Below are 22,090 nucleotides of genomic sequence, written 5' to 3'. Positions count from 1 at the left end.
ATGCAGAATTATTCTACATCGCGCCAATAGGATCTCGCTAGCGTGTGCTTGGCTCTGCCCACGTCCATGCTTGTTCTGCCCACTGTGACTCATTTGTTCCATTGGAAATGACAGGCAGTGGTCTTACTTGGTTTAGTTATACATTTTTGGCACACCAAGGCAGTTTTGGCCCTCAACGATCTCCGTAGCACAACCCACTTGCTTGCCAACGTGATTTAGCGCGTGTGGAAGAAAGCCTTCTCATCAATCTGAATTTCTGCAGGTAGCAAGTCAATATATCACAGTAAGTAAATATATTACAATTAACCAACGTTTAAACTTCCTATGCAAGTCATCTTATTTGCTATAGAATTGTCCTATCTTGTATTTTAGAGGCCCGGGGAGAAGGAAACAGTTGCACGCTAGCTAACTAGCAGGCTAACGTAACGAGTTAGCAGACCGAGCGAGGCATTTCATGTACGTGCTGGACACGCTGTAAACGGCCCGTTAGGCCATGTCTTCCTTTGAATTCAGAGGCTATGTTTCTGTAACCATTAGTGAACGCAATTAATTCACACGGGCTTTCTATAGTACTAGGTAGCTTGCTAGGCTGGGTAACATGACTGTCTTCAGTCAGAAGTGAAAACGTGGGTGAGCAAAAGCTTTTCCCCACGCAAACTTCATGCGCTTGTCCGTTGTGTAATTAGCTGTCAAGGCTCGTGCATGTCGCTAAAGCATTTTTCATTTGGTTTGTGTTGCTTATAAATCAATAAAATTGATTTGTCACATTTTGATCTAATCAATACTCCATTTACTTATTCTTTTCAGACTCATCATGGCAGAAATTCAAGAAATGTCTGAACTTGAGAAGAAGGTGGCTCAACAGCTTGAGGTATTATACTGTAGCTATATATTCAAATATGGTGATATATACTGACAACTAACCTGGAAAATGCTAATCTTCCCTGATTGACACGTTTTTATTCATCTTCAAAGTACTACTTCGGTGATCACAATCTTCCAAGAGACAAGTTCCTCAAAGAACAGTTGCAGCTCGATGATGGCTGGGTGACTCTGGAAACCATGCTCAAGTTTAACAGGCTTGTGCAATTTAATTTTATCAGTTGAAGCTTGGGACTTTAAGGCTTACATACATGTTTATTGTTCGCTGTAACATAATTCCTAACTTTCCCCTTATTATTTTCAGGCTGAAATGCTTGACAACGGATCACAGTGTAATTGTTGAGTCTCTGAAGAAATCCCAGACTGGCCTTTTGGAATTGAGTGAGGATACGACAAAAATCAGGAGAATTTCAAGCAAGCCCTTACCAGAACTGAACGACAAGTACAAAGATACCCTCAAACACAAATCTGTGTACATTGTAAGTTGAATTTTCCAAGATTCGAGATGCACCTAATTACAGCTGTTTGGAGCCCTGTGTTTGTATGTTAAACATTTATGGTCTTCCAGAAAGGTTTCCCATTGGAGACAACCCTTGATGAAATCGAGGGGTGGCTGAAAGGGAAAGGTGTCATAGAAAACATTCAGATGAGACGCAACTTCCAAAAGAATTTCAAGGTGATTCAGATCAACTTTATTGTCCCACCAGGGGGAAGTTTATTTGGTACATGAAAACAATGCGTGTAATACAAAACACTCAGCATCTCCATCCATTTTCAGGGCTCAGTATTCCTGGTTTTTGACACTGAAGAAGCATCAAAGCAGTTCCTAGCACGCACAGACACCAAATCATTCAAAGAAAATGAAATGATTATACTTTCAAGGTAGGCGGAGGCTAAACTACCGCGACCAAGTCTTATATGGTGAAAAGGGTATGAATTAACTCTGCTCTTGTGTTTTCAGAGAGGACTACCATGCAAAGAAATCAGAGGATAGAAAACTGTTAAAAGCAGAGTCCAAGGCTAAGGCTAAACAGTGAGCACATTACTGACCTTTTAATCATGTTTTTTCTTCCTGAATGTTTTTTTATGTTAAAGTAAATTGTTCCAAATTAAATTTGTTTTACAGTGACAAGGACGAAAAACAAAAACAAGCAGAGGAAGAGGAAATGGTAAGATCTCTGGAAGTGCTATCACAAATCCTTATTGAGATTGTTTTGAAAGGGTTTTCATTATGGCTGAACATTTTGAAAGTAGCATCTGTTATTGGACAAGTTTGTGTAGCACCAAAACCTATTTAAGCCATTTTCTCCTGTTTGCTTCTATTGAATAGGACCCTATTTGTATTTTTCTTCCCAAAACAGGGAGGTTTAAAGTTGTTCTAAAGGTCCGCTGCTTTATTTTACACTGTAGAAATCTCTGGACGAGCAGACCGGATGCCTGTTGAAGTTCTCAGGCAATCTTGACAGTGTTTCAAGAGAGGACTTTCACGAGGTGTTCTCAGGTCATGGTCAAATCAAATGGATTGATTTCACCAGGGGTGCCAAAGAGGTAGTAATTGCAGTGTAATAAACCATTTGAACCACCCTTCAATTACAAATGAATGTCATAAGAAATAATTATTTATCTTATAGGGTACCATCCTCTTCAGAGTGAGTGCCAAGGAAGCTCTTGATAAGGCAAAGGAAGCAAGTGGAGGAAACTTGAAAATTAAAGGCGAAGACGTTACGTGGGAGGTGGTAGAGGGAGATGCAGAGAGGGAAGCTCTGAAAAAGATAATTGAAGACCAACAGGAATCTCTCAACAGACGTCGAGGTGGTAGAGGTAACTGATTAAGGCGTTTTTTTAAATGTATCTTCATAATGTCATTTCTGATCTGATGGTGCATTTCCTCTTTACAGGTGGCCGAAAATCAGGTGGTAGAGGGGGGAGAGGAGGACGAAGGGACAGGGGTGGACGTGATGGCAAATCACACTACCAAGGCAGAAAGACCAAATTTGATGATAGTGATGATGACGGTAAAAGTAGTTATGTTAATCACGCAATATAATGATATGATTCTGCTGAGACATGTCTGTCAATTATGAACAATTGAGTATCTTTTCTAACTTCCATTTCTCCAATAGCACCTCCTAGCCCGAAGAAGCGAGCCCTGGAAGGAGTGTGCAAAGATGCTGATGCTCCAGCTGCAAAAGTTGTCAAAACTGAAAATGGTTCTTAAATGTACTAGCACGTCTCGTTGAAGCATTTTATTTGAAAAGATACCCATTGAAAACAACTTTATTCCATTCCAGTGGAGGCTTCATGTTGTGGAAAACCGTAGAAAGTCCACCTTGATGTCAACCTAGAAAACAATTTAGAATATAAGACTGGAAAGTGTTCAGCCTTATCAGTAATGTGGTGTGCATCTTACATTGTCAATACCTATCAATTTCTACCCTGAACATACTTTATGGGACTTATTTAATATGGATTTCATTAGTTGTGTTGACTGCATCTAAACAAATCATTTCATTTCAGCAGGAGCATATTACGCCTGTTTTAGTCACCTCCATACAAAGATGTGCATGTTAATAGAATTGTTAATCAGTGCCATTCTTTCTTTTCTCTCAATTGTTTTAATCAAGTGTATACGGTTGAGTCCTAAAGCATAGATCTTGTTCCTTTTACTTTTGTGAATAGCCATTAAAGTTTTGATTGTAAGTCAGATTCTGTCAGATGCATATGTTCAAAGCACTTGTCTCAACAATTTAGACTTGCCAACATTTTTCTTACCGATTTCTTCTTGTGGAACTTGTAGGACGCTGGCAAGTCATATCTTAGCTCTGTCAAGGAGAGAAACACATTGTCAGGTTTCATTTAGGTGTACTTGTTCATCACCTCCACTGCAGTGTTGTAGTTGAGTAACGAGTCCCTCTGGCTAAGTCAGTTGCCGGTGGTAGAGTTCCTATGGCTGACTATCGAGTCCTAGTCCATGTGCTCAAGTCTTGAGTCGGGGTTAAACCAAAAATTGGTTTATGTGCACAAAGTGAAAGCAAAATTAATGGGGTTCATTAGACTTTTTGGTTAGTGCTGGTTGTTGGCTTCTACAGTAGATTAGCGCCTCTTTATGGTAGATATCTGCCCAGCAGAAATGTGACGGAAAGATTTGTCACCCAATGGTGATAATTGCCTGCAATAGCCTATGAAACATGTCCATATGCAGGCTCACACACATTTCATTTAATGTTCAACAGTTGTCAAATCAGCAATGTTTTGAAGGGATAAATTCTCCAGACAGTATTGGCTATTACTCCTGTCGGATAAGAATGTCTAAACAGGCTCACAGCTCTACTTTTCACATTTACATATGTGGGTGAATACCAAAAATTTAAGGGAGACTTTTCAGAACCTGGCTATGGGATGCTGTGGGGAAAAAAGTGAGCGAGATGACAAATTCAAACAGCCTACTTTTCTATACTCAAGGTGAAAACGACATTACTAGACTGTTAAACTTAATATCAATTTTGTAGACTGGTGGTTACGAGGAAGCAAGAGTTGCTTGAGCGTTATGTAGCCTATGATTGGAGGCGGAGCTAGAGAACAACCCTTGCTGCTAATAGTTTGCCTATCAAGTACAAGTCACGGTAAAGTGAGTCAGAAGTAATCAATCGAGACTTGAGTACTACAACTCCATTGTGACATTTCTGTTACCTGCTATTACTTCCATTTTTACTCCCCAGTCACTTGCTTTCTTCTGTATGTGCTGCAATTAGGCAAAAAGAGGAATTAGACAACACTTATGACAGAAGTTGGTGAAAGAGTAGTACACCATGGAGTGTTGACAACTTACGCCTCGTGTTGATGTTTTGTGAAGAGAATATACTGCTGTTGTTGCCATAGTTAAAGCCGTCCTCAGAAACTGCATGTCCATACCTTTATTTTTGAGAAAGCAATCAAAGGTTTATAACACATCAATTGGTTGTTTTATTACCTTAAAATGTGATCTCACCTTGGTTGTGTTTGGTACCAAATGGAGGATTCATTATCACAGTGTCAAATTTCTTGGCATATGCATGGGATCTCAGGGAGCACATGTCACACTGGATCAGGTCTACGTTGGTCAGCTCAAATTCCTCAGAGTTCCTTTTGAATATCTTCAGTGCATCGTCATCAATGTCAAACCCAACACACAAACTATGAGAGGAAGGTGAGTGGTTAGATAAATACTCCAGTACAATAACTTTTATTCAGACAGTTGGTGTTATTTTCTTACCCTGCATCAAGCATTGCTGCTCCAATGCTAAGAACGCCACATCCGCATCCCAAATCTGCAACCAATTTGCCCTCGATGTCATCAAATGTGTTGTGGATTGTATAAAGCATACATGCTGAAAAGATACATGTTTAAATTACTAAAATTAGACTCAGCAATTTCAATTACAACACAATTCAAATTGACATGCAAACAAATTGTGAAGAGCCAGTAGGAGGTTTTGGCAGATTGTTGTAGTTGACATCTATGCAAAAGTCGCTCCGATGTGTATGACGTGATGTCATATGGCTGAGTCTACCTTTAACAACAAACGCACGTTTGTAATGTTATAGCTTTAGTGGGCCACCTATATTGATTATTGTGGAGTAGTCTTACCTGCAATGTGAGGGCTGGTTGGATATTGTTCAAGAAGAATTTTGGGTTCTTCAAAGGCGTCCACTTGTTGAAGACAACTTTCCAACTCTTTCAGTTTCATATTGGCTGGATAGCAAACCTTGACCTGCTACAACTAACAGCTATACAGCTATACACTCAACGCCGCGAGCCCAATCGGAAAGACAACATATATCAAGGAAGCTAGATTGTACTCGATAGCTGCTCCCTGTAAATGCAATCCAAGAATTGGTTTGATTGTTTACATTTGCTGGCCACATTTGAGCTAGAATATGGCATAGAATGCTAAAACTCACAGCACACCCCTCTTCAGAGCCACGGGGAAGGTGTACAGAGTCACACTTCCGCATTAGTGGGGTCTCAATGAAAACAATCCGAGGTGGAACAGACGCTAAGAAAAGCAGTACAGCTCTATGATCATGGTGTTTTTGCAATACAAAACATGCATAACATTTTCTGATTCCACTAGTTACTGCCACCATTGGCATTATCATTCCATAGTTAGGGATTAGCTAGTTTACTGTAATCGTGGGTTGTGATGGTTTATCTATATAACTTTTGGTGTACAAAATTGCATGGTCACGGTTGATCAGCTGCCTACTGGACAGCAGTAGCCGAGACTACTACACAGCTTGATCACCTGCCAAACTGGATGTGGATTTGCAATGAAGCCAGGTCAGTGTGTTTGAACCAGTGATTTATATACGTCATTGGTTTAACACAATAGACGCGGAACACAAACAGTGAACACAATATCGAATGTATCGCGAGAAATTACGAGAACGTAGCAACAGGACAACAAAAATACATTTGTGTACAAGCCAGAGTGCATGATGGCGGCGTTGCTGCTACGCCGGGACAAGAAATCTACTGCTGCTCATTTAAAGTCAGACCTTAATCGGACTGACAACAGCTCTGGTGTCCGACAACTTCAAGAGCTGCTTGATTCTGTTCTTAATCCAGAAAAGCCACCGGCAGACACCGAGGCTCTTGACTGGTGTAAATGTCTAATAGCAGGAGAAGAAGGTTTCGAGGAGTTCTGCAAAACGGTCCGGTCCTATGACAATGCTACTCTATGCGGCTTGGTTTGGACAGCAAATTTTGTGGCATACCGCTGTCGGACTTGTGGCATTTCTCCTTGCATGTCACTCTGCGCAGAGTGTTTTAACAACGGCGATCACACAGGCCATGACTTCAATATGTTCAGGAGCCAGGCTGGTGGGGCCTGTGACTGTGGAGATAGTAATGTCATGCGAGAAACTGGGTAAGTCCTTAGCTTAAGAGCGCTAGCTGGCTAATAGCTAACGATAGCTAGCTAACGTCAACTGGCTAGCTAGATTGTAGTGACATTTTCTAATGAATTGATCATTGAATTTTGACAGCAACTGACATAACCAAACAATTTTTAACAATGTATGGGGCATGTCTAGCTATAGCTAGGCTGTCATAATACCCAGTTTGCTGGCTAACAGCTAACGTTAGCTCGTAAAGTTCCACCTAGTTGGGAGTATGCTGCCTTACTGAGTCTAGTTTATATAGCAACTGTGCCGTTTTGACATGTCCCCTTAATTTTACTGACATCTGTCACTGAACATGCTATTGATTGAAAAACCATTCATCTTTAGCTATACAAAACCTCAACACTTTTTAAATGGGGGCACTAGGTAGCCTGCGTTTAGACACATTCCAATTCGGATCTTTTTTTTTTCACGAATTGGAGCTCTGAAAAAGCTCTAATTATTGAAAATACAAATTATTTGGAAAAAATAAATGAATTGGGCGTTAGCTAGCTAACAAAACACCAGAGGCTAGTTCACGTCAGTCATAGGACCCAGCCCCAGCAATCTAGTCAAGAACACACAGCTTTGAACAATGGCTATAAACACCGCAGAGGTGTATACACCTGTATACCCAACAGAAACAGTTTACCTTTTAAGAATCCAATTGAACAAAACGTAATACTTGCATTTTATAGGTTCGCATTTCATATTCTTAATGCAAATACTGTGCTATTGAAATGAACTAATCCTACAAGGTTTCTAGGATAATTACAATTTGTCCCTGCAGAATAACTCAATCACTTCTTGTAACATATCAGCTCATGTTTAGATTTAAAGGGTTGACTGCACTTCCTGATTTGGCCTCATTTTTAAAGATTTGGTTAATTAGAGGCCATGATTCAATTCAAACGCGAGTTGGTTTTGGGATGTGGGTGTGTGTTTGCAGGTGGGGCAAGTTACGGACCACCAATAAACAAGACAATATTTCAATTTTGTGCACCTTTTAGTTTTATTAAATATTTGTATATGAATGACTTTAACTCAAACCAACTATACATTAAGTCATTGAAATTTGGATTATTGGAATTTTACAATTGTCCTATGTACTTGGTGTAATTTAGATGGTCCGTAACTAGCCCCGCAGGGATTACCGAAGTCAACCCACATTTACCACGGGCATTACGATAGGGTCTTGCAGCTTCACTCCGAATTGATGATTACTTGTGGGCAGGATTGAAACGAACCAAACTTTCATTTGTGTTCTGACGCAAGTCACGACCACAAGTTCCGCAAAACTCAGTTTTGGATGACAATGACTTTATGGCACTATTTACACTTTAGTCAATTTTGACAGAATAAATGCTTCTGACTCATATCGATGCCACATAGGTTATTTTCTAAATGAAATATAACATATCTTCTTTGCAGCTTACTCCCCACCATTCCTTTAAATTATTAGTTTACACTTCTGCAGTTATTTTGTCTGATGGATGACACTGCATTACATTTTATTCAAGGCAGTCAGATATACTACTAGCCTAACTTAAAATGCACATATTCCACTATCAAAGGAAGACGAAATACACTGCTAGTGTCCATTAGATAGGTTGTCCTGTAATTGTTCCCAATTACTTCCACAATTTATTTTAGGTACTTCTCTTGGTTATGAAAAAAAGTATATGGATGTTGTTCTGTCAGGTTTTGCAGACGGCATCGGTTAAGAACCGGGGAGAATGTTCCTTCAGTCCCCCGAGACTTACTACTGATGTCAGAGATGGTCCTCCCTCGCTTCATCATCTGTATCATACAGTACCTAAGGGATGGATACACTGAACCAGGTGGGAGAAACAGCATCGCACTACGTCTACAGAACACCCTAAAAGCACCCGATTGCAATTGAACAGCCCTCGGAGAACAAAACATTGTGGAGAAAGTTATTTTACAACTATCTTATGGTCATTCTGCTTGTTTTCATGAGCTCTTCTGACACATTTTAATTTCACAACTTTTATCATACCTTGCTCTCACAGACACATCAGCTGAGAGGGACCTACAGAAGGTCTTACAGCAGCTAGAGCCCCAGATCACCTTCCTAGAAGAACTGACGAAGATGGGCGGAGCAATGAGAACTGTGCTGACAAAGATCCTAACGAATCAGCAAACATTCAAGGACCTGAGCATGGGTAAATATGTCTGTTTCCACTTACTCATAGTGCCATTGAGTGATTTGTTAATCTGACCGGGGGGGGTAACTATCAAAAGGTGACATGATACTAATCAATATTGCCAAACCATAATAATTCAATGCTCCACACACGCTAATGAATGTCTGTTAGTTTAAAACATATCTCATATGTAAATATGCCCTATAGGTCAAGAAGAGAATGTATTTGCAAAAAAGAACTACGAGAACTACCTGTCAGCACTGAAGAACTCAGGCCTGGTGTCTGTGGAGGAGAAGGCCCAGACTGGGGCTGCAGAGCCCACACAAGGTTCTGAGACAGGGGCTCTGGGCTTACTGGGTAAGACCTCATCCACTCTTTAGGAGTTGGAACTCAAAATAAGAGTCCCTGATAGCATGCCATTTGTTGTAGTATGGAAACATAATGGAAGTAGTGTTTCTCAATGACTCATTAATCAAGGAAATAAAGAAGTAATGGCTGCCATCTGTCTCTGCTCTGTTTTCTTTAGGAGCCGCAGCACCATCCAGCTCTGAGTCCAATAAAGAGGTATGTGAATATTGTATCAGAATAGTTAGTCTTCTCAGTATTGAAATATAGATACAGTAGTTATAATACTTCCCATTGTTTTTCTTAAAGGAGGATCAAGATGGGCAATCTATTGGACAGAGAAAGAGGGTGAAACTAAGTAGCTCAACCAAAGGTAATTTACATAACAAGCATTACATTCTATGTAATGATGAATGATACACAGATTTTTTTTTAAGTGATAAAAAAAAAAATTGAAACTCAACATTGGCAGGAGTCACCAGTTTGAATAATGTATATTCTCTCCTTAGATCCATCCATTATGGACTCTCTGAAACACAAATGTTTTCTGGAGGAGTTGCTGTTTTGGACAATAAAGTACGAGTTTCCGCAGAAGATGGTTACTTTTCTACTGAACATGCTGCCAGATCAAGACTACAAGGTATGTATTTCAGGTTGTAGCTGTAAGTCTAGTGGCTCTGCTGCATTCTTTAAAACATATTTTTTTAGAGAAGCTGTTATGACTGCAGAATGTAGTCAATTATTGTTGTGCTTTTTTTGTTGTTGTCGTTTTGTAGATCACCTTCACGAAAACATTTGTTCAACATTATGCGTTCATCATGAAAACTCTGATGAAAAGCCAGGAGTCAGATACCATGTCCAACCGCATCGTACATATCAGTGTACAGCTGTTCAGCAATGAGGACTTAGCACGTCACGTGACGGAGGAGTGTCAACTCCTCGACATCATGGTCACTGTCCTCCTCTACATGATGGAGAGTTGCCTTATCAAAAGTGAACTTCAAGGTGAGCCGTGTTTGAATGGCCATCCTGATGATTGTTTGACTGACTTTGTGAATCTAAACTGCTTCCCACACTACCAAGCCTCATTGTGGACGGTCACTCTCTCTCGTTATTTTCAGATGAAGAGAACAGCCGCCACGTTGTGGTCAACTGCAGCGAGGCTCTGCTGAAGAACAACACTTACTGGCCTTTAGTTAGCGACTTTATTAATATTCTCTCACACCAAAGTGTAGCGAAGAAATTCCTGGAGGACCACTCACTGCTCATGCTGTGGATGAGCTTTGTGTCCTTCTTTCAAGGTAATTCCCTGTGGATTTAAGAATCTGAATAGCAGTGGTAGCTGGGACTGTGATATGTGTCAGTATTTGCCTCAAGGATGACTAATCGTTATTCCCTGGTAGCGTAGCTGGTGTGATTTTTAGTCTGATCTTTATCTATTGGAGTCATGTGCTATCATCAGTCTCTGTTAATGGCCCAGTGCAGCCAAAAATGTGATTTTTCTGTGTTTTTATATATTTCTACACTGCGGTTGGAATAATACCGTGAAAATATGAAAACTATCATAATATCCTTTTAGTGTAAGAGCTGTTTGAAAAGACAGCTAGAAATTTCAGCTTGTTTTGGTGGGATGGGGGTTTTGGCCTGCCTGGTTACGTCACCAGGCGGTAAATTAGTTTTAATAGACCAATAACAGTGTTACAAACCTTTGCCAATAATGGCTAGTTTTCAATTTTCCCCTCCCCACTCAGACCACTCCTAGGAAAATTCTTGCTTGGGGAAATTGCTCTTTTTTTGTAAGGTAACCAGAAATTATTTTGATATTGAGAGTAAGACATCTGCATTGGCCCGTTAGTATCTGCTTAGTCATATGACGCAATATTAGTTCTCTGTAATTCCCTTCCATTGGTGGTAGTCACTGCTTATTTAGCTGGTCACTATTTTCAGTAGCTGAGCAAGATGTCCAGCAAAACAGATGTTATGTGCCATTGAAGGCAACTTTTATTTTACACTTCTAGGAATTGAACCTGACAAAGACAATTACGGAGCATGTTATTCCTTGGCCTCGTTCAACATTATAGCAGACGGTGCCGGCAACCACTGACTGACTGCGTCATAAATAACTACTCATTATTATTTGTAGATCAGTCAGTCACCATTTACCCACAATGCCTCATGGATTTGATGCTATCAAACACGGCCCTTGTCTCTATTAGAATTGTCTGTGCAGCACTCCTGCTATGTGTCCACCATAACCCTAAAAATAACCCCTAGCCGCAGAAACTGTGGGCTGGAGTATCCACTTACTTAGGCAAGATGCAGAGAGCATAGTGCCACTATGTTATGGTATGAGTGTAGGCTGCCCTTACATACATGTGATTCCCCCCATTCTTAAGACTTAGCTAGATGTCAACTAATATGTTTTCCGGGTTAACACTGCTTTGTGAATGAGACCACAGTAATGCTATCTGTTACGTGATGACTAACCCTGAAAGCTCTTGCCTGGTCCTGTAGGTATGAACTTGAATAAGCGGGAGTTGAGTGAGCACGTGGAGTTTGAGTCCCAGACGTACTATGCAGCATTTGCGGCCGAGTTGGAGGCCTGCGCACAACCAATGTGGGGTCTCCTCACACACTGCAAAGTCAAAGTGAGTCCAATATCCCTCTTAATTGTAATGCAGATCACGTTACGGCTATTTGACATTCAGGTGTTAAGCACAGAAACCGAAAATGATTATACCACGAATCATTGTTTATTTGCAGGAGACACAGGAATACACCAAGACGGTGGTGCGCTACTGCTTGGAGACTCTGCAGATCTGGTTTGATGCCATTGGCTTTGTGGATGAGGTAACTCTGCAAATATGTACAACAGTCAGGAAGCATTTTGTAGACAGAGGTTTCCTTTAGTGTTTATATCTGGTCTCTGTTTCTCTGTAGCTTGCTCCAAATCAGGTGACGTTTCACCTGCCACTGCACCGTTACTACGCCATGTTCCTAAGCAAGGTGTGGCAGATCTACAACACTTTTAAGTTCTGTTCCTGGCGCTTAAGCTCTCTTTGTTGTGAGTTGACTGTGTCTATTGTCTCACAGGCAGTGAAGTGCCAGGGGCTTGACCTGGAGAGTCTCCTCCCAGACCAAGAGATGCTCATGAGGATCATGGTCCATCCACTCCAGATTCAGGTATTGCACCAATAAAGGACCATTACACATGCCATTTCAATGCCTTGATAATGCCTCACATGTCAGAAGAAGTTGTGGGTGAATACGGTCCTGCAATGTCTAAAAAGGAAAGGCTGACTTCCCTCGTATATCCAAACAGTTGTTAGTCTATTATATACACACACACACACACACAGTGCATTCGGAAAGTATTCAGACCTGAGAACAGGTTTAGATTTTTATTTAGCAAATGTATAAAACATTAACATACCTTATGTTAATAATACCGGAAAGTATTCAGACCCTTTGCTATGACACTTGAAATTAAGCTCCTGTGCATCCTGTTTCCTGTTTCCATTGATCATCCTTGATGTTGCTACTACTTGATTGGAGTCCACCTGGGGTAAATTAAATTGACTGAACATGATTTGGAAAGGCACACGCTTGTCTATACAAGGTCCCACAGTTGACAGTGCATATCAGAGCAAAAACCAAGCCTTGAGGTCGACGGAATTGTCAGTCGAGTTCTGAGACAGGGCTGTGTCGAGGCACAGATCTTGAAGGTCCCCAAGAACACAGTGGCCTCCATCATTCTTTAATGGAAAAAGTTTGGAACCACCAAGACCCTTCCTAGAGCTGGCCTCACAACCAAACTGAGCAATCGGGGAGAAAGGCTGACAGAGGTCCAGAGTTCCTTTGTTGAGATGGGAGACACTTCCAGAGGGATAACAATCTCTGCAGCACTCCACCAATCAGGCCTTTATAGTAGTGGCTAGACAGAAGCCACTCTTCAGTAAAAGGCACATGACCGCCCACTTGGAGTTTGCCAAAAGGCAACTAAAGGACTCTCCGACCATAAGAACAATATTCTCTGGTCTGATGAAACCAAGATTGAACTCTTTGACCTGAATGCCAAGCGTCACACCGGGAGGAAAACTGGCGTCATCCCTACGGTGAAACATGGTGGTGGCAGCATCATGCTCTGGGAATGTTTTTCAGCGGCAGGGACTGGGAGACTAGTCAACATCGAGGGAAAGATTAACGTAGCAAAGCACAGAGAGATCCCCGATGAAAACCTGCTCCAGAGCGCTCAGATCCTCAGACTAGGGTGAAGGTTCACCTTCCAACAGGACAATAACCCTAAGCACACAGCCAAGACAACGCAGGAGTGGCTGCGGGACAGGTCTCAATGTCCTTGAGTGCCCCAGCCAGAGCCCGGACTTGAACCCAATCAAACATATCTGGAGTGACCTGAAAATAGCTGTGCAGCGACGCTCCCCATCCAACCTGACAGAGCTTGAGAGGATCTGCAGAGAAGAATGGGAGAAACTCTCCAAATACAGGTGTGCTAAGCTTGTAGCGTCATACCCAAGAAGACTCGAAGGGTGTAATCGCTGCCGAAGGTGCTTCAACAAAGAGTAGAGGGACTTAAGTAAATGTGATTTTTATTTTAAAAAATCTTTACCTGGTTTTATTGTCATTATGGGCTATTGTGTGTAGATGAGGACAAACTATTTAATAAAGTTTTGAATAAGGCTGTAACGTAACAAAATGTGGGAAAAGTCAAGTGGTCTGAATACTTTCCGAATGCACTGTATATTAGTCGTCGACTGACTTGTTTAAGCGGTTCCTGTGTGACTGTGCACTCTGGAGGTACCTTAATATTTGTTCAGTGTAATGTATACAGTAGGTACATAGCAGTTTATGTTAATGTCCCTTGTGTTTTCTTGTAGGCAAGCCTGTCGGAGATCCACAGTAACATGTGGGTCAGAAATGGTCTGCAGATTAAAGGACAGGCTATGACCTACGTGCAGTCTCACTTCTGCAACTCTATGATCGATCCAGACATCTTTCTGCTCCAGGTATATACTACTTTCTTCAAGGTGATTACAACATTAGGGATTGTTAGGTCCTAAACTCCATTCAATAATTGGGAAGAACAATCTTTCGACAGGTGTGTGCCTCGAGGCTAGATCCAGACTACTTCATCTCTTCCGTGTTCGAGAGGTACGGTCGACCCTTCTGGAAAAGTCCTTTCGACCTGTCGTTTTTCGCCGAACTTCATTGACCTTGTTTATCATCACCTGTTGAAAAATCCCATTTTGAGTAACTAGTTGACGAGTAGCCCGGAGGTTTTACTGGCAGTAACATGTGTTTTCATATGCAGATTCAAAGTGGTGGACCTGTTGACCATGGCCTCTGTGCACCAGAATACTGCACTTGACGGGGAGCAGGAGAGGCCAATGCTGGAGGGAGCCTTGACGTTTCTCGTCATCTTGTCCAGTCTTCGCATCCACTTGGGTAAGTGCAGATGCAACAAGGGAGAAGAAAGTTGTACATCAACAACAATTGGTATGTTTGTACACTATATTAGTGTTATCCATCGTTTTTTCTTTTTATACATTTGTAATGAATATTTCTCCCTTTCGTTGATAGGCATGGCAGATGACGAGATTCTTAGAGCCGAGATGGTCTCCCAACTGTGCATGAACGACCGTACCCACAGTTCACTGTTGGACCTCGTATCCTCACTGTTTTATCAGCCTCACAATTCACAGTATAATTAATTGAACATCCTTACCCGTGGTTAGTATGTTCTCACTTTGATTCTCATAATGACTTGTTGGTAGCTGGATATTTGGTCTCCAGATTTTCTGTTGTCAGTAACCTTTTTCTGAAGCGCTAGTTTTTTATTTTCTTGGTAGCATGTGTAATTGTGTTGTCCTTGTTTTACAAAATGGAAAACCCACCAAAACACCTTGTTTTCATCAGACCTCCCCTTGTTGGTACATGTGACTTTGATCATGACTAGTTTAATCAATGAAAAATTGCATCATTTAACACGCATCAATCTTGCCGTTTTTACATTTTGGGATCACCTTCAATTATGCTGCACATTTGCCCGGGTACATACTTTCCTGAAGTGAATATTCAGATTCCTGAGAATCCCAACCCCAAGAGTGGGATCGTCCCAGGAAGTTGCAGCTTTGAGGAGATGCTGTCTGCCGTGGCTGACTTCAAAGCCCCCGTGTTTGAACTAGGGGGTTCCATGCAGCAGGGCATGTACACACCTAAAGGTAAGTTGTCTATTGTAGTTCCTGGCTTGGGATGTGTTCACTAGGGAAAGAACGGAACTAAACTGGGAGGGACCTCGATTTGTGCAATAGAAACTCTAGTTTTCACTTCAAAACCGTTTTACAACGGTGCAATAAGTTTTTGCTGCGGTGTGTGACTAATGAATAGATGCTGTCCAAAAGCTTTGTTGGATCAACACCAAGCATATTGTTTTCATTCAACATAATCACTGCTTTTCCACCAGTCTGCCTTGAGAGGGCACTCGTGCACCACAATTGACTCTAGTTCTACCCATGCAGAAGCCTAGGGACTTGCACAATTCACAAGTCTCAATCAAGACGTGGTCCCTCTTGAAGACTTAATTATTGTCCTGTACACAATTGAAATTGGCCTAATTTTTTGTGTTTTTTGTGATGGAGACCTCATACAGTCTGTATAATGTTTTATGAGACCATTCTGTGATGATATGATTGTTCTGTTGGCGGTTTTATTAACCCTTATTTTACCTGGTGTGTTCTCAGTCAACCGATTCTCATTTACATAGAGACATTGGAAAGGTTTGTGGGTAGGCGGTAACAGCCAGAACCGCATTAGGTTTGTGTCATTGGAGGCGTCAGATTGTCATTGCAACGCCACATTTCCTGTCATTGCACATTCCACTTGGGGGCAGGCTAACTCCACTTTCTGAGGCCCCATGAGAGGGAAGAAAGAAAAATAAGAATTTTATGGCAACGTGACTTTTTAGCAGCCTTCCTCAAGTATTGGTCTTTCTGTTTTCCAGCGGAGGTGTGGGAGAAGGAGTTTGACCCCATCATGGTTATTCTCAGAACAGTCTACCGTCGTGATGTCCAGTCAGCAATGGACAGATACTCAGCATTGTAAGTTAAGTCACTAAGTCTCCAGCAAGAAATGAATGGTTTATTTTACAAAAAAAAAAAAAGTGTGAAATAATTTTCAGGTTTTGAATGACTAGGTGTGAGTACGTAGTTATTTTAACAGTACATTCAGAATGTTATGTTATGTAGTTCTGGTTCGTTAAGTTTTACAGTTGGGATGGTCATGTTTGAAACCGAGTGGGTGGGTGTCATGCCCTGCATAACAACAATAATTCATTTAATTTGTAAAGTGATTTTCTCAGACCCAAGATGTAATTCAAAAATATATTTTAATAAAATAACAATCAAAGCTGTCATCAGGTCCGGAGCACATGATAACAGAATTAGCAGAGGTTCTTGAAAGCCTTTCTGAACAGCTCTGCCTTTTTTTAAAGAAGGACCGACACTGCAGCCCTAATAGTGTCTGGAAGTATGTTCCAGAGCCGCGGAGCCGCGCAACTGAAAGCCCTGTCACCCATAGTTTTTCGTCTGTTAGAGGGCTGCTGAAGGGAGACTGACCAGGAGGAGCGACGGGTGCGTATTGGGCAGCAGAGTAGAATGAGGTCGGACAGGTACTTGGGCCCTGAGTTGTGGATAGCCTGGTAGATGTTAACCAGGATTTTGTAGTCAACGCGTGAGCATGTGGGGAGCCAGTTGAGGTTGAAGACATGTGCAGCACATTTCTGGACATTGTAGCCTGTTTAGGCACTTGACAGATGCACCAACAAAAAGGGCGTTTACAGTAGTCCAGACAGGATGAAATAGTCATGGATGAGTCGCTCACCTGCGGGATGTGATGGCGTAGGTTGTAATCTGGCAATGTTCTGTAGATGGAAAATGTGACTTACTGGCTCGCTATTCCCACCTGTGGTGAAGAGGGGTTCGGGCCAACGTGGTGAAGAGGGGTTCGGGCCAACGTGGTGAAGAGGGGTTCGGGCCAACGTGGTGAAGAGGGGTTCGGGCCAACGTGGTGAAGAGGGGTTCGGGCCAACGTGGTGAAGAGGGGTTCGGGCCAACGTGGTGAAGAGGGGTTCGGGCCAACGTGGTGAAGAGGGCGGGGTTGGTTCCAATAATTTAATTGCGAGCTGTAATACAACTGAGAATCCTTCCTTGTGAGATCTAGGTTGGACGTCTCCGAAGACAAATGTGATGGTTGGGGTGGAAGAGAGAGATGGTGTTAGGTTCATTTCCTGACGATCTCTTTAAGATGTGAAGTGACTAAATCCACTGAAGTGTCCTCTCCTGGCAGCCCTTCTTAATTTGAAATAGCAGTTTAAGGGCAAGGAAAGATTACATGAGTAATGGATGAAACATTTTTCTTGCTCTATGATTTCTGTAAATACCAAATGTAGGCTATATTGAACCAAGGCAATTTTAGAATTCCAAGCTATTCAATCCATGTTGAACAATAAATAAGAATGATTTCGAGTTATTTTTAGATCATCACATGTTGAAACGTGTATGGCGTGTAGTAACCCTGTCATGACACCAGGTGACCGTATTTCCCCCTTGAAGCATATTGAAGCTGCAATTTCCCCACAAGTCTGTGATAGAAGGCTTATGTTACTCGTTCACTTTGACGGATTGCCTGTCAACCAGGCCACGTTGTTATATAACCACGATTCTTTCATCGCTAATAGCTTGTCTTTTCAGACGATCGGCTGTTATTTTGCGTAGACTGACAGTGTGGTAAATTCCACAGGAGATGATTTAATGTTACGTTATTACCTATGCGTTTGTGATGTTGGGTTGAGCTCTATTGATTATTGCTTGGAATTGACCTGATTTGTTGTTGTATCCAGCTTGAAACAGTCCGGGATGCACACGACGGGGAATCCATGGCCACCGTACAAAGAGAGGACTCCTCTGCACCCATGTTACAAAGGCCTGGACAGGCTGTTGCACTGCAAGACACTGCACATTGTCATCTTCACACTGCTTTACAAGGTGACTCTTCCAACACCTCTTCACTCACTCGCTCTGTGCATAGGAATTTCATTGTCTCTGATCAAATCTGATGGTGAGATTTGCCCTATGGTTGAATTTGGCAGAACTATAATGGAATGTTTTTTTTGTTTTTAGATCTGGCTGGATCACTCCAACATGTCTGAGCACGTTCTGTGCATGGTGCTCTACCTGATTGAGCTGGGCTTGGACAACCAGGTTGAAGAGGACAAGGGGGATGAGGTTAGACCTTCAGCCACTCAGACGACGTTCGTCAGTTTCTTCCTATGTGCCCTTCACATTTACTTACCCCCTTTCTCATGTTCCGTGACTAGGAGCCTTGCATTGAGGAGCACTGCCATGACAGCTGGTTCCCAGGCACCAACCTCTTGTCCAACCTGCACCATGTCATCAACTACGTGAGGGTGAGGGTGCCTGAGACTGCCCCCGAGGTGAAGAGGGAGAGGGAGCCCCCTGCCAGCACCAGCGCCGAGGCATCCAACTTCGGCCAGGTCAGTTAACACCCTGCCTGCACACTGGGTGGTACTGCCTCGACTTGTGTATTCATGCTACTGTGTTCAGAATTGCTTACCTCTGGGTAGATGAGGTATAATGTTCCTTCAGTATACTGGGTATTATTTGTATTATGTAGCCTGTCATATCTTTTGATGTGGAGAGGTCGCTCTTTGCTAGGGCCATATGTGTTAAAAGCACTTACGTAATGATGTTTTTGCCGTACTTCTGCTCCACAGAATTCCAGGCGTCTGACAGGGAATTGGAGAGAGGTAGCGGTTTGCATTTTGAGTGTTTTGTTTGGTCTTACTAGGAAGACCTGGATGATGTCCTCAGGGCCTTGCACTGTGTTCTCTTCTGACTGTGGTGTAAAACCTCCATTACAACGTTATTCTCTTGTTCATGTCTTATGATTTGTAGCCATATTTAGGTCATTTTGAGTGTGTGGTGTTGTGCTCTGATGGGGTTGAATCTAAGTGTATAATGTGAGTCTGGGTAAACGCTTTTTAACTGCATGTTACCTTGATTGATGGCGCTCCGACAGGGCTGTGTGATGTATGTATATTTAACAGTGCTCCCATCCATTGTCAGGGCAAGTCATTGCAATTGTTCCAATGTTTTTCACATTTAAGGGGGTGGGTTGAATTTTCCTCTCATAATATGAACTAGAACTCTGAGGTTTCTCTTGAAAAGTCAGCAGAATTAGGGGTATTTAATGTGACTTCGATATGTGCGCCGTGCCCATCTGCTGATGGCAAGGGGGCCTCCTAATGTAGGGATGCGGGATCCATCATGCCAAAATGGATTTCTGTGACGTTGTAATTTGAGCAGGCATTTGTGTCGTGCACATAAACACTCCATTGAAAGACAGCATTTTGACATGGACCATCTGAATTGGAAGGAAAGGTGGTCACATGGGTGTCTCTCTTGCTCTCCCTCATCTGCATGTGTTTATTGAGAGGGCCATGGTTTGTGCTGCATGTTTGGAAAGCAGGTGTGTGTAGGAGAGATCTGACGTGTGCCTCTTCTATTGGTAGAATGTGCGGGAGGCGCAGGTGTTCAGCCTGGTGGCGGAGCGCCGGAGGAAGTTCCAGGAGATCATCAACCGCAGCAGCACAGAGGCTAGCCAGGCGGTGCGGCCCAAGAGCAGCTCCACTCGCTGGGTCCCGCCCGGCACGCCTCCCCAGCTGGTCACCGAGATCCTGGAGATCCACGAGAGCATGCTCTCCCTGCTCATCAAGCTGCACCAGAAGTTGTCGGCCAAGCAGAACTCCCTGTCGGCCACCTGGCTGGAGGACATGGACGCCAACCCAAACCGCCACGCCCACGGGGACGGCATCACCGCCATCGAGCGCATCCTCACCAAGGCGGCCACGCGTAGCCACCAGAGCAAGCGCAGCATCCAGGAGATCTGTGGGAAGGTCTTTCCTCCCGTCGCTCCCAAGAAGAACAGCCCCACTGCCAAGAAGACCATGGATAAGGAGGAGAGGTTTGTTACAGGTTGCCACTCCGTTTGCAAAACCATCAACTTATGTGGTGTCTCTTAATGAATACAATAATCAATGTTGAACTGTTTCAATGTGAGGACTTTATTAGCTTTTGAAATTAGAAATGATTTTTTGAAGTTAGTCAAAGGACATCTGCAGAGTGTGAATTTGTAAAAAAATAAAATAATAATATTCAATCAGCGTACATAGAGCCTTGTTCTCGGGCTGTTGCCAGGGCGACTGTGGGCCAGCCAATGGCAGAGGAAGCTGAAAGGGGGAGCTTCACATTTCTCAGACGGGCTGTCTGTGCCCCTGACGCTGTCAGTGGGAATTACTGAGCTGTGGCGCTCCTGTCACCATTTGTTTATGTCCTCTTATTAGGGGTCTCTATTTACAGTCAACCCTACTTGCTGGAAGTCTGCACAGGATCTACAGCCATCCACATTAGGGAAGTAATCACCTTCACAGCCCAGCACCCAGTCACATACTGTAGCCGTGCTCAGAATAGGCTCTTACGTTGTAGTTTGTATGTATCAGTGTCCAATGCTACAAAGCCAATCTCGCATGATCTAGTGTGCCTTTGTGGCGGCGTCTGAGGAAAAACAAGCGTTGTGTAACGGGCAGACCAGTCACTGTCTGGAAATGGTAACGCACTGGTTGGTGAGTGGTGGTGATGTCAATGGCTAGCCATTGAGAGAAGGGCTTTCGGTGCATTATTAAAACGAAGCATTTCCACTTACACATGGAAGCTGTTGCTATGGTGATGGGCTAACCCAATCAGTGAAGAGAATGGGCATTACTCCTGCATCAAAATAATGGAAGCCTGGGCCAAATGCCTCAGCATTCTATTTTAAGTACACATTTTGATTAGAATAGCTCTGTAGGATTTTTGGTTTGTTTTATGTGTGGCGGTGTCACCTCAAGTCTCCGACTATTTCCAAGCTATGCAACACTTTGACACTCATGTGAAATGGTATGACTGACTCTTTGTATTGATGGCAGTTTTTATATGGAAGTAGTCTTCTGTGATTTTGAAGTTTTGTTTTCCGTTCAGGCGTCAGAGGGCTCGAGAGAGACAGCAAAAACTCCTGGCTGAGTTTGCCTCCAGACAGAAGAGTTTCATGGAAACAGCCATGGATGTTGGTAAGGCAGTGACTCATTTGGTCCAGCACCATTTCTCATTCTCAAAGCGCATTCCTATTGTTTTCCCCATCTATGAGTTATTGTGAATGTTGGGTCGGTCTTCTCAGAAACCTTTCCAAGCTTCTAGCTGTACTTATGTATTGACAGATTTATTCGATGGCGCAATATATATGCTAGGACTTCTTGGATACGGGGCCCGGTTCGCTATAACATTGAAGTGGACTCCACGCCACTCATGCTGAGGACATTTTATGGACTCGTTCCATTATAGCCTTTGAAGGAAAGAAAGATTTGCTTCCCCCCCCCACTGTGGCAAGGTGACACTGGCCACAGCCCTCGGCCCTCCCATGGACTACCTACACTTGTTAGGCGCAATGAGAGGAAAGCACTCCCCTGGGGTTGGAGCCGTGCTGGTCGAGTGCACAGCGGATCAAAGCACTAATAGTGGTATGGACTCCCAGGGACGACCCTGACCCAGCGTGGTTAGCGGATGAATAATGGTCTCTGTGATCAGAGGGAACACTTAGGCAGGGTTTAACAATGTAAATGGAGTTTGCCTATTTGCACAGATTTT

The 22,090-nt window shown here is 42.8% G+C and overlaps 3 protein-coding genes across 8 annotated transcripts in view; 2 read left to right on the top strand and 1 right to left on the bottom strand.

Moving 5' to 3' along the window:
- Positions 1 to 108: 108 nt before the first annotated feature.
- Positions 109 to 3,586, top strand: LOC110501467 (small RNA binding exonuclease protection factor La). Of its 3 annotated transcripts, none has more exons than XM_021579057.2 (12): positions 110 to 283; positions 808 to 871; positions 976 to 1,079; positions 1,187 to 1,361; positions 1,451 to 1,558; positions 1,661 to 1,764; positions 1,844 to 1,915; positions 2,009 to 2,051; positions 2,293 to 2,430; positions 2,514 to 2,703; positions 2,781 to 2,897; positions 3,006 to 3,586. In XM_021579057.2, the coding sequence occupies exons 2-12, from the start codon at positions 815 to 817 to the stop codon at positions 3,098 to 3,100; spliced, it is 1,203 nt and encodes a 400-aa protein (XP_021434732.1). In that variant the 5' UTR covers positions 110 to 283; positions 808 to 814; the 3' UTR covers positions 3,101 to 3,586. The 3 variants fall into 3 exon arrangements, with proteins under 3 accessions (XP_036814724.1, XP_021434732.1, XP_036814723.1); XM_036958828.1 differs by lacking the exon at positions 110 to 283 and adding an exon at positions 438 to 456; XM_036958829.1 differs by lacking the exons at positions 2,781 to 2,897; positions 3,006 to 3,586 and having other exon boundaries at positions 109 to 283; positions 2,514 to 2,726.
- Positions 1,556 to 5,904, bottom strand: mettl5 (methyltransferase like 5). The gene is made up of 7 exons (XM_021579058.2): positions 5,510 to 5,904; positions 5,135 to 5,249; positions 4,871 to 5,055; positions 4,712 to 4,794; positions 4,573 to 4,624; positions 3,655 to 3,704; positions 1,556 to 3,223 (listed from the first exon to the last, which is right to left on the bottom strand). The coding sequence occupies exons 1-7, from the start codon at positions 5,607 to 5,609 to the stop codon at positions 3,182 to 3,184; spliced, it is 627 nt and encodes a 208-aa protein (XP_021434733.1). The 5' UTR covers positions 5,610 to 5,904; the 3' UTR covers positions 1,556 to 3,181.
- An 84-nt stretch (positions 5,905 to 5,988) lies between these two features.
- Positions 5,989 to 22,090, top strand: part of LOC110501466 (E3 ubiquitin-protein ligase ubr3) — a 40,289-nt gene continuing 24,187 nt past the window's right edge. For 2 of the 4 annotated variants that reach the window (XM_021579053.2, XM_021579052.2), the window contains exons 1-25: positions 5,989 to 6,791; positions 8,506 to 8,645; positions 8,838 to 8,990; positions 9,180 to 9,329; positions 9,499 to 9,536; positions 9,627 to 9,690; positions 9,827 to 9,957; positions 10,094 to 10,322; positions 10,439 to 10,618; positions 11,832 to 11,965; positions 12,081 to 12,167; positions 12,258 to 12,323; positions 12,411 to 12,500; positions 14,213 to 14,341; positions 14,434 to 14,486; positions 14,647 to 14,780; positions 14,916 to 15,001; positions 15,415 to 15,556; positions 16,336 to 16,432; positions 18,232 to 18,376; positions 18,512 to 18,616; positions 18,709 to 18,885; positions 19,126 to 19,158; positions 19,924 to 20,375; positions 21,428 to 21,516. In XM_021579053.2, coding sequence (XP_021434728.2) covers positions 6,358 to 6,791; positions 8,506 to 8,645; positions 8,838 to 8,990; positions 9,180 to 9,329; positions 9,499 to 9,536; positions 9,627 to 9,690; positions 9,827 to 9,957; positions 10,094 to 10,322; positions 10,439 to 10,618; positions 11,832 to 11,965; positions 12,081 to 12,167; positions 12,258 to 12,323; positions 12,411 to 12,500; positions 14,213 to 14,341; positions 14,434 to 14,486; positions 14,647 to 14,780; positions 14,916 to 15,001; positions 15,415 to 15,556; positions 16,336 to 16,432; positions 18,232 to 18,376; positions 18,512 to 18,616; positions 18,709 to 18,885; positions 19,126 to 19,158; positions 19,924 to 20,375; positions 21,428 to 21,516 — 3,538 coding nt within the window. In that variant the 5' untranslated portion in view covers positions 5,989 to 6,357. The remainder of the gene's footprint in view (positions 6,792 to 8,505; positions 8,646 to 8,837; positions 8,991 to 9,179; positions 9,330 to 9,498; positions 9,537 to 9,626; positions 9,691 to 9,826; positions 9,958 to 10,093; positions 10,323 to 10,438; positions 10,619 to 11,831; positions 11,966 to 12,080; positions 12,168 to 12,257; positions 12,324 to 12,410; positions 12,501 to 14,212; positions 14,342 to 14,433; positions 14,487 to 14,646; positions 14,781 to 14,915; positions 15,002 to 15,414; positions 15,557 to 16,335; positions 16,433 to 18,231; positions 18,377 to 18,511; positions 18,617 to 18,708; positions 18,886 to 19,125; positions 19,159 to 19,923; positions 20,376 to 21,427; positions 21,517 to 22,090) is intronic. The other 2 variants (XM_021579056.2, XM_021579055.2) reach the window with 1 other exon arrangement.

The sequence above is a fragment of the Oncorhynchus mykiss genome, chromosome 22, assembly GCF_013265735.2.
Source record: "Oncorhynchus mykiss isolate Arlee chromosome 22, USDA_OmykA_1.1, whole genome shotgun sequence".
Classification (NCBI taxonomy): Eukaryota; Metazoa; Chordata; class Actinopteri; order Salmoniformes; family Salmonidae; genus Oncorhynchus; species Oncorhynchus mykiss.
The sequence above is the reverse complement of the archived record's forward strand: the minus strand, read 5'-3'. Positions and strand labels throughout refer to the sequence as shown.

Bases quoted from the DNA above. Each gene is read 5' to 3' on its own strand.
- LOC110501467 (XM_021579057.2), top strand. From the start codon at position 815: ATGGCAGAAATTCAAGAAATGTCTGAACTTGAGAAGAAGGTGGCTCAA. The intron at 1,362-1,450 runs GTAAGTTGAATT...ATGGTCTTCCAG, and splicing joins AACACAAATCTGTGTACATT to AAAGGTTTCCCATTGGAGAC. The intron at 1,765-1,843 runs GTAGGCGGAGGC...TTGTGTTTTCAG, and splicing joins GAAATGATTATACTTTCAAG to AGAGGACTACCATGCAAAGA.
- mettl5 (XM_021579058.2), bottom strand. From the start codon at position 5,609: ATGAAACTGAAAGAGTTGGAAAGTTGTCTTCAACAAGTGGACGCCTTT. The intron at 5,250-5,509 runs GTAAGACTACTC...GTATCTTTTCAG, and splicing joins AACCAGCCCTCACATTGCAG to CATGTATGCTTTATACAATC. The intron at 5,056-5,134 runs GTAAGAAAATAA...TTCCTCTCATAG, and splicing joins GCAGCAATGCTTGATGCAGG to TTTGTGTGTTGGGTTTGACA.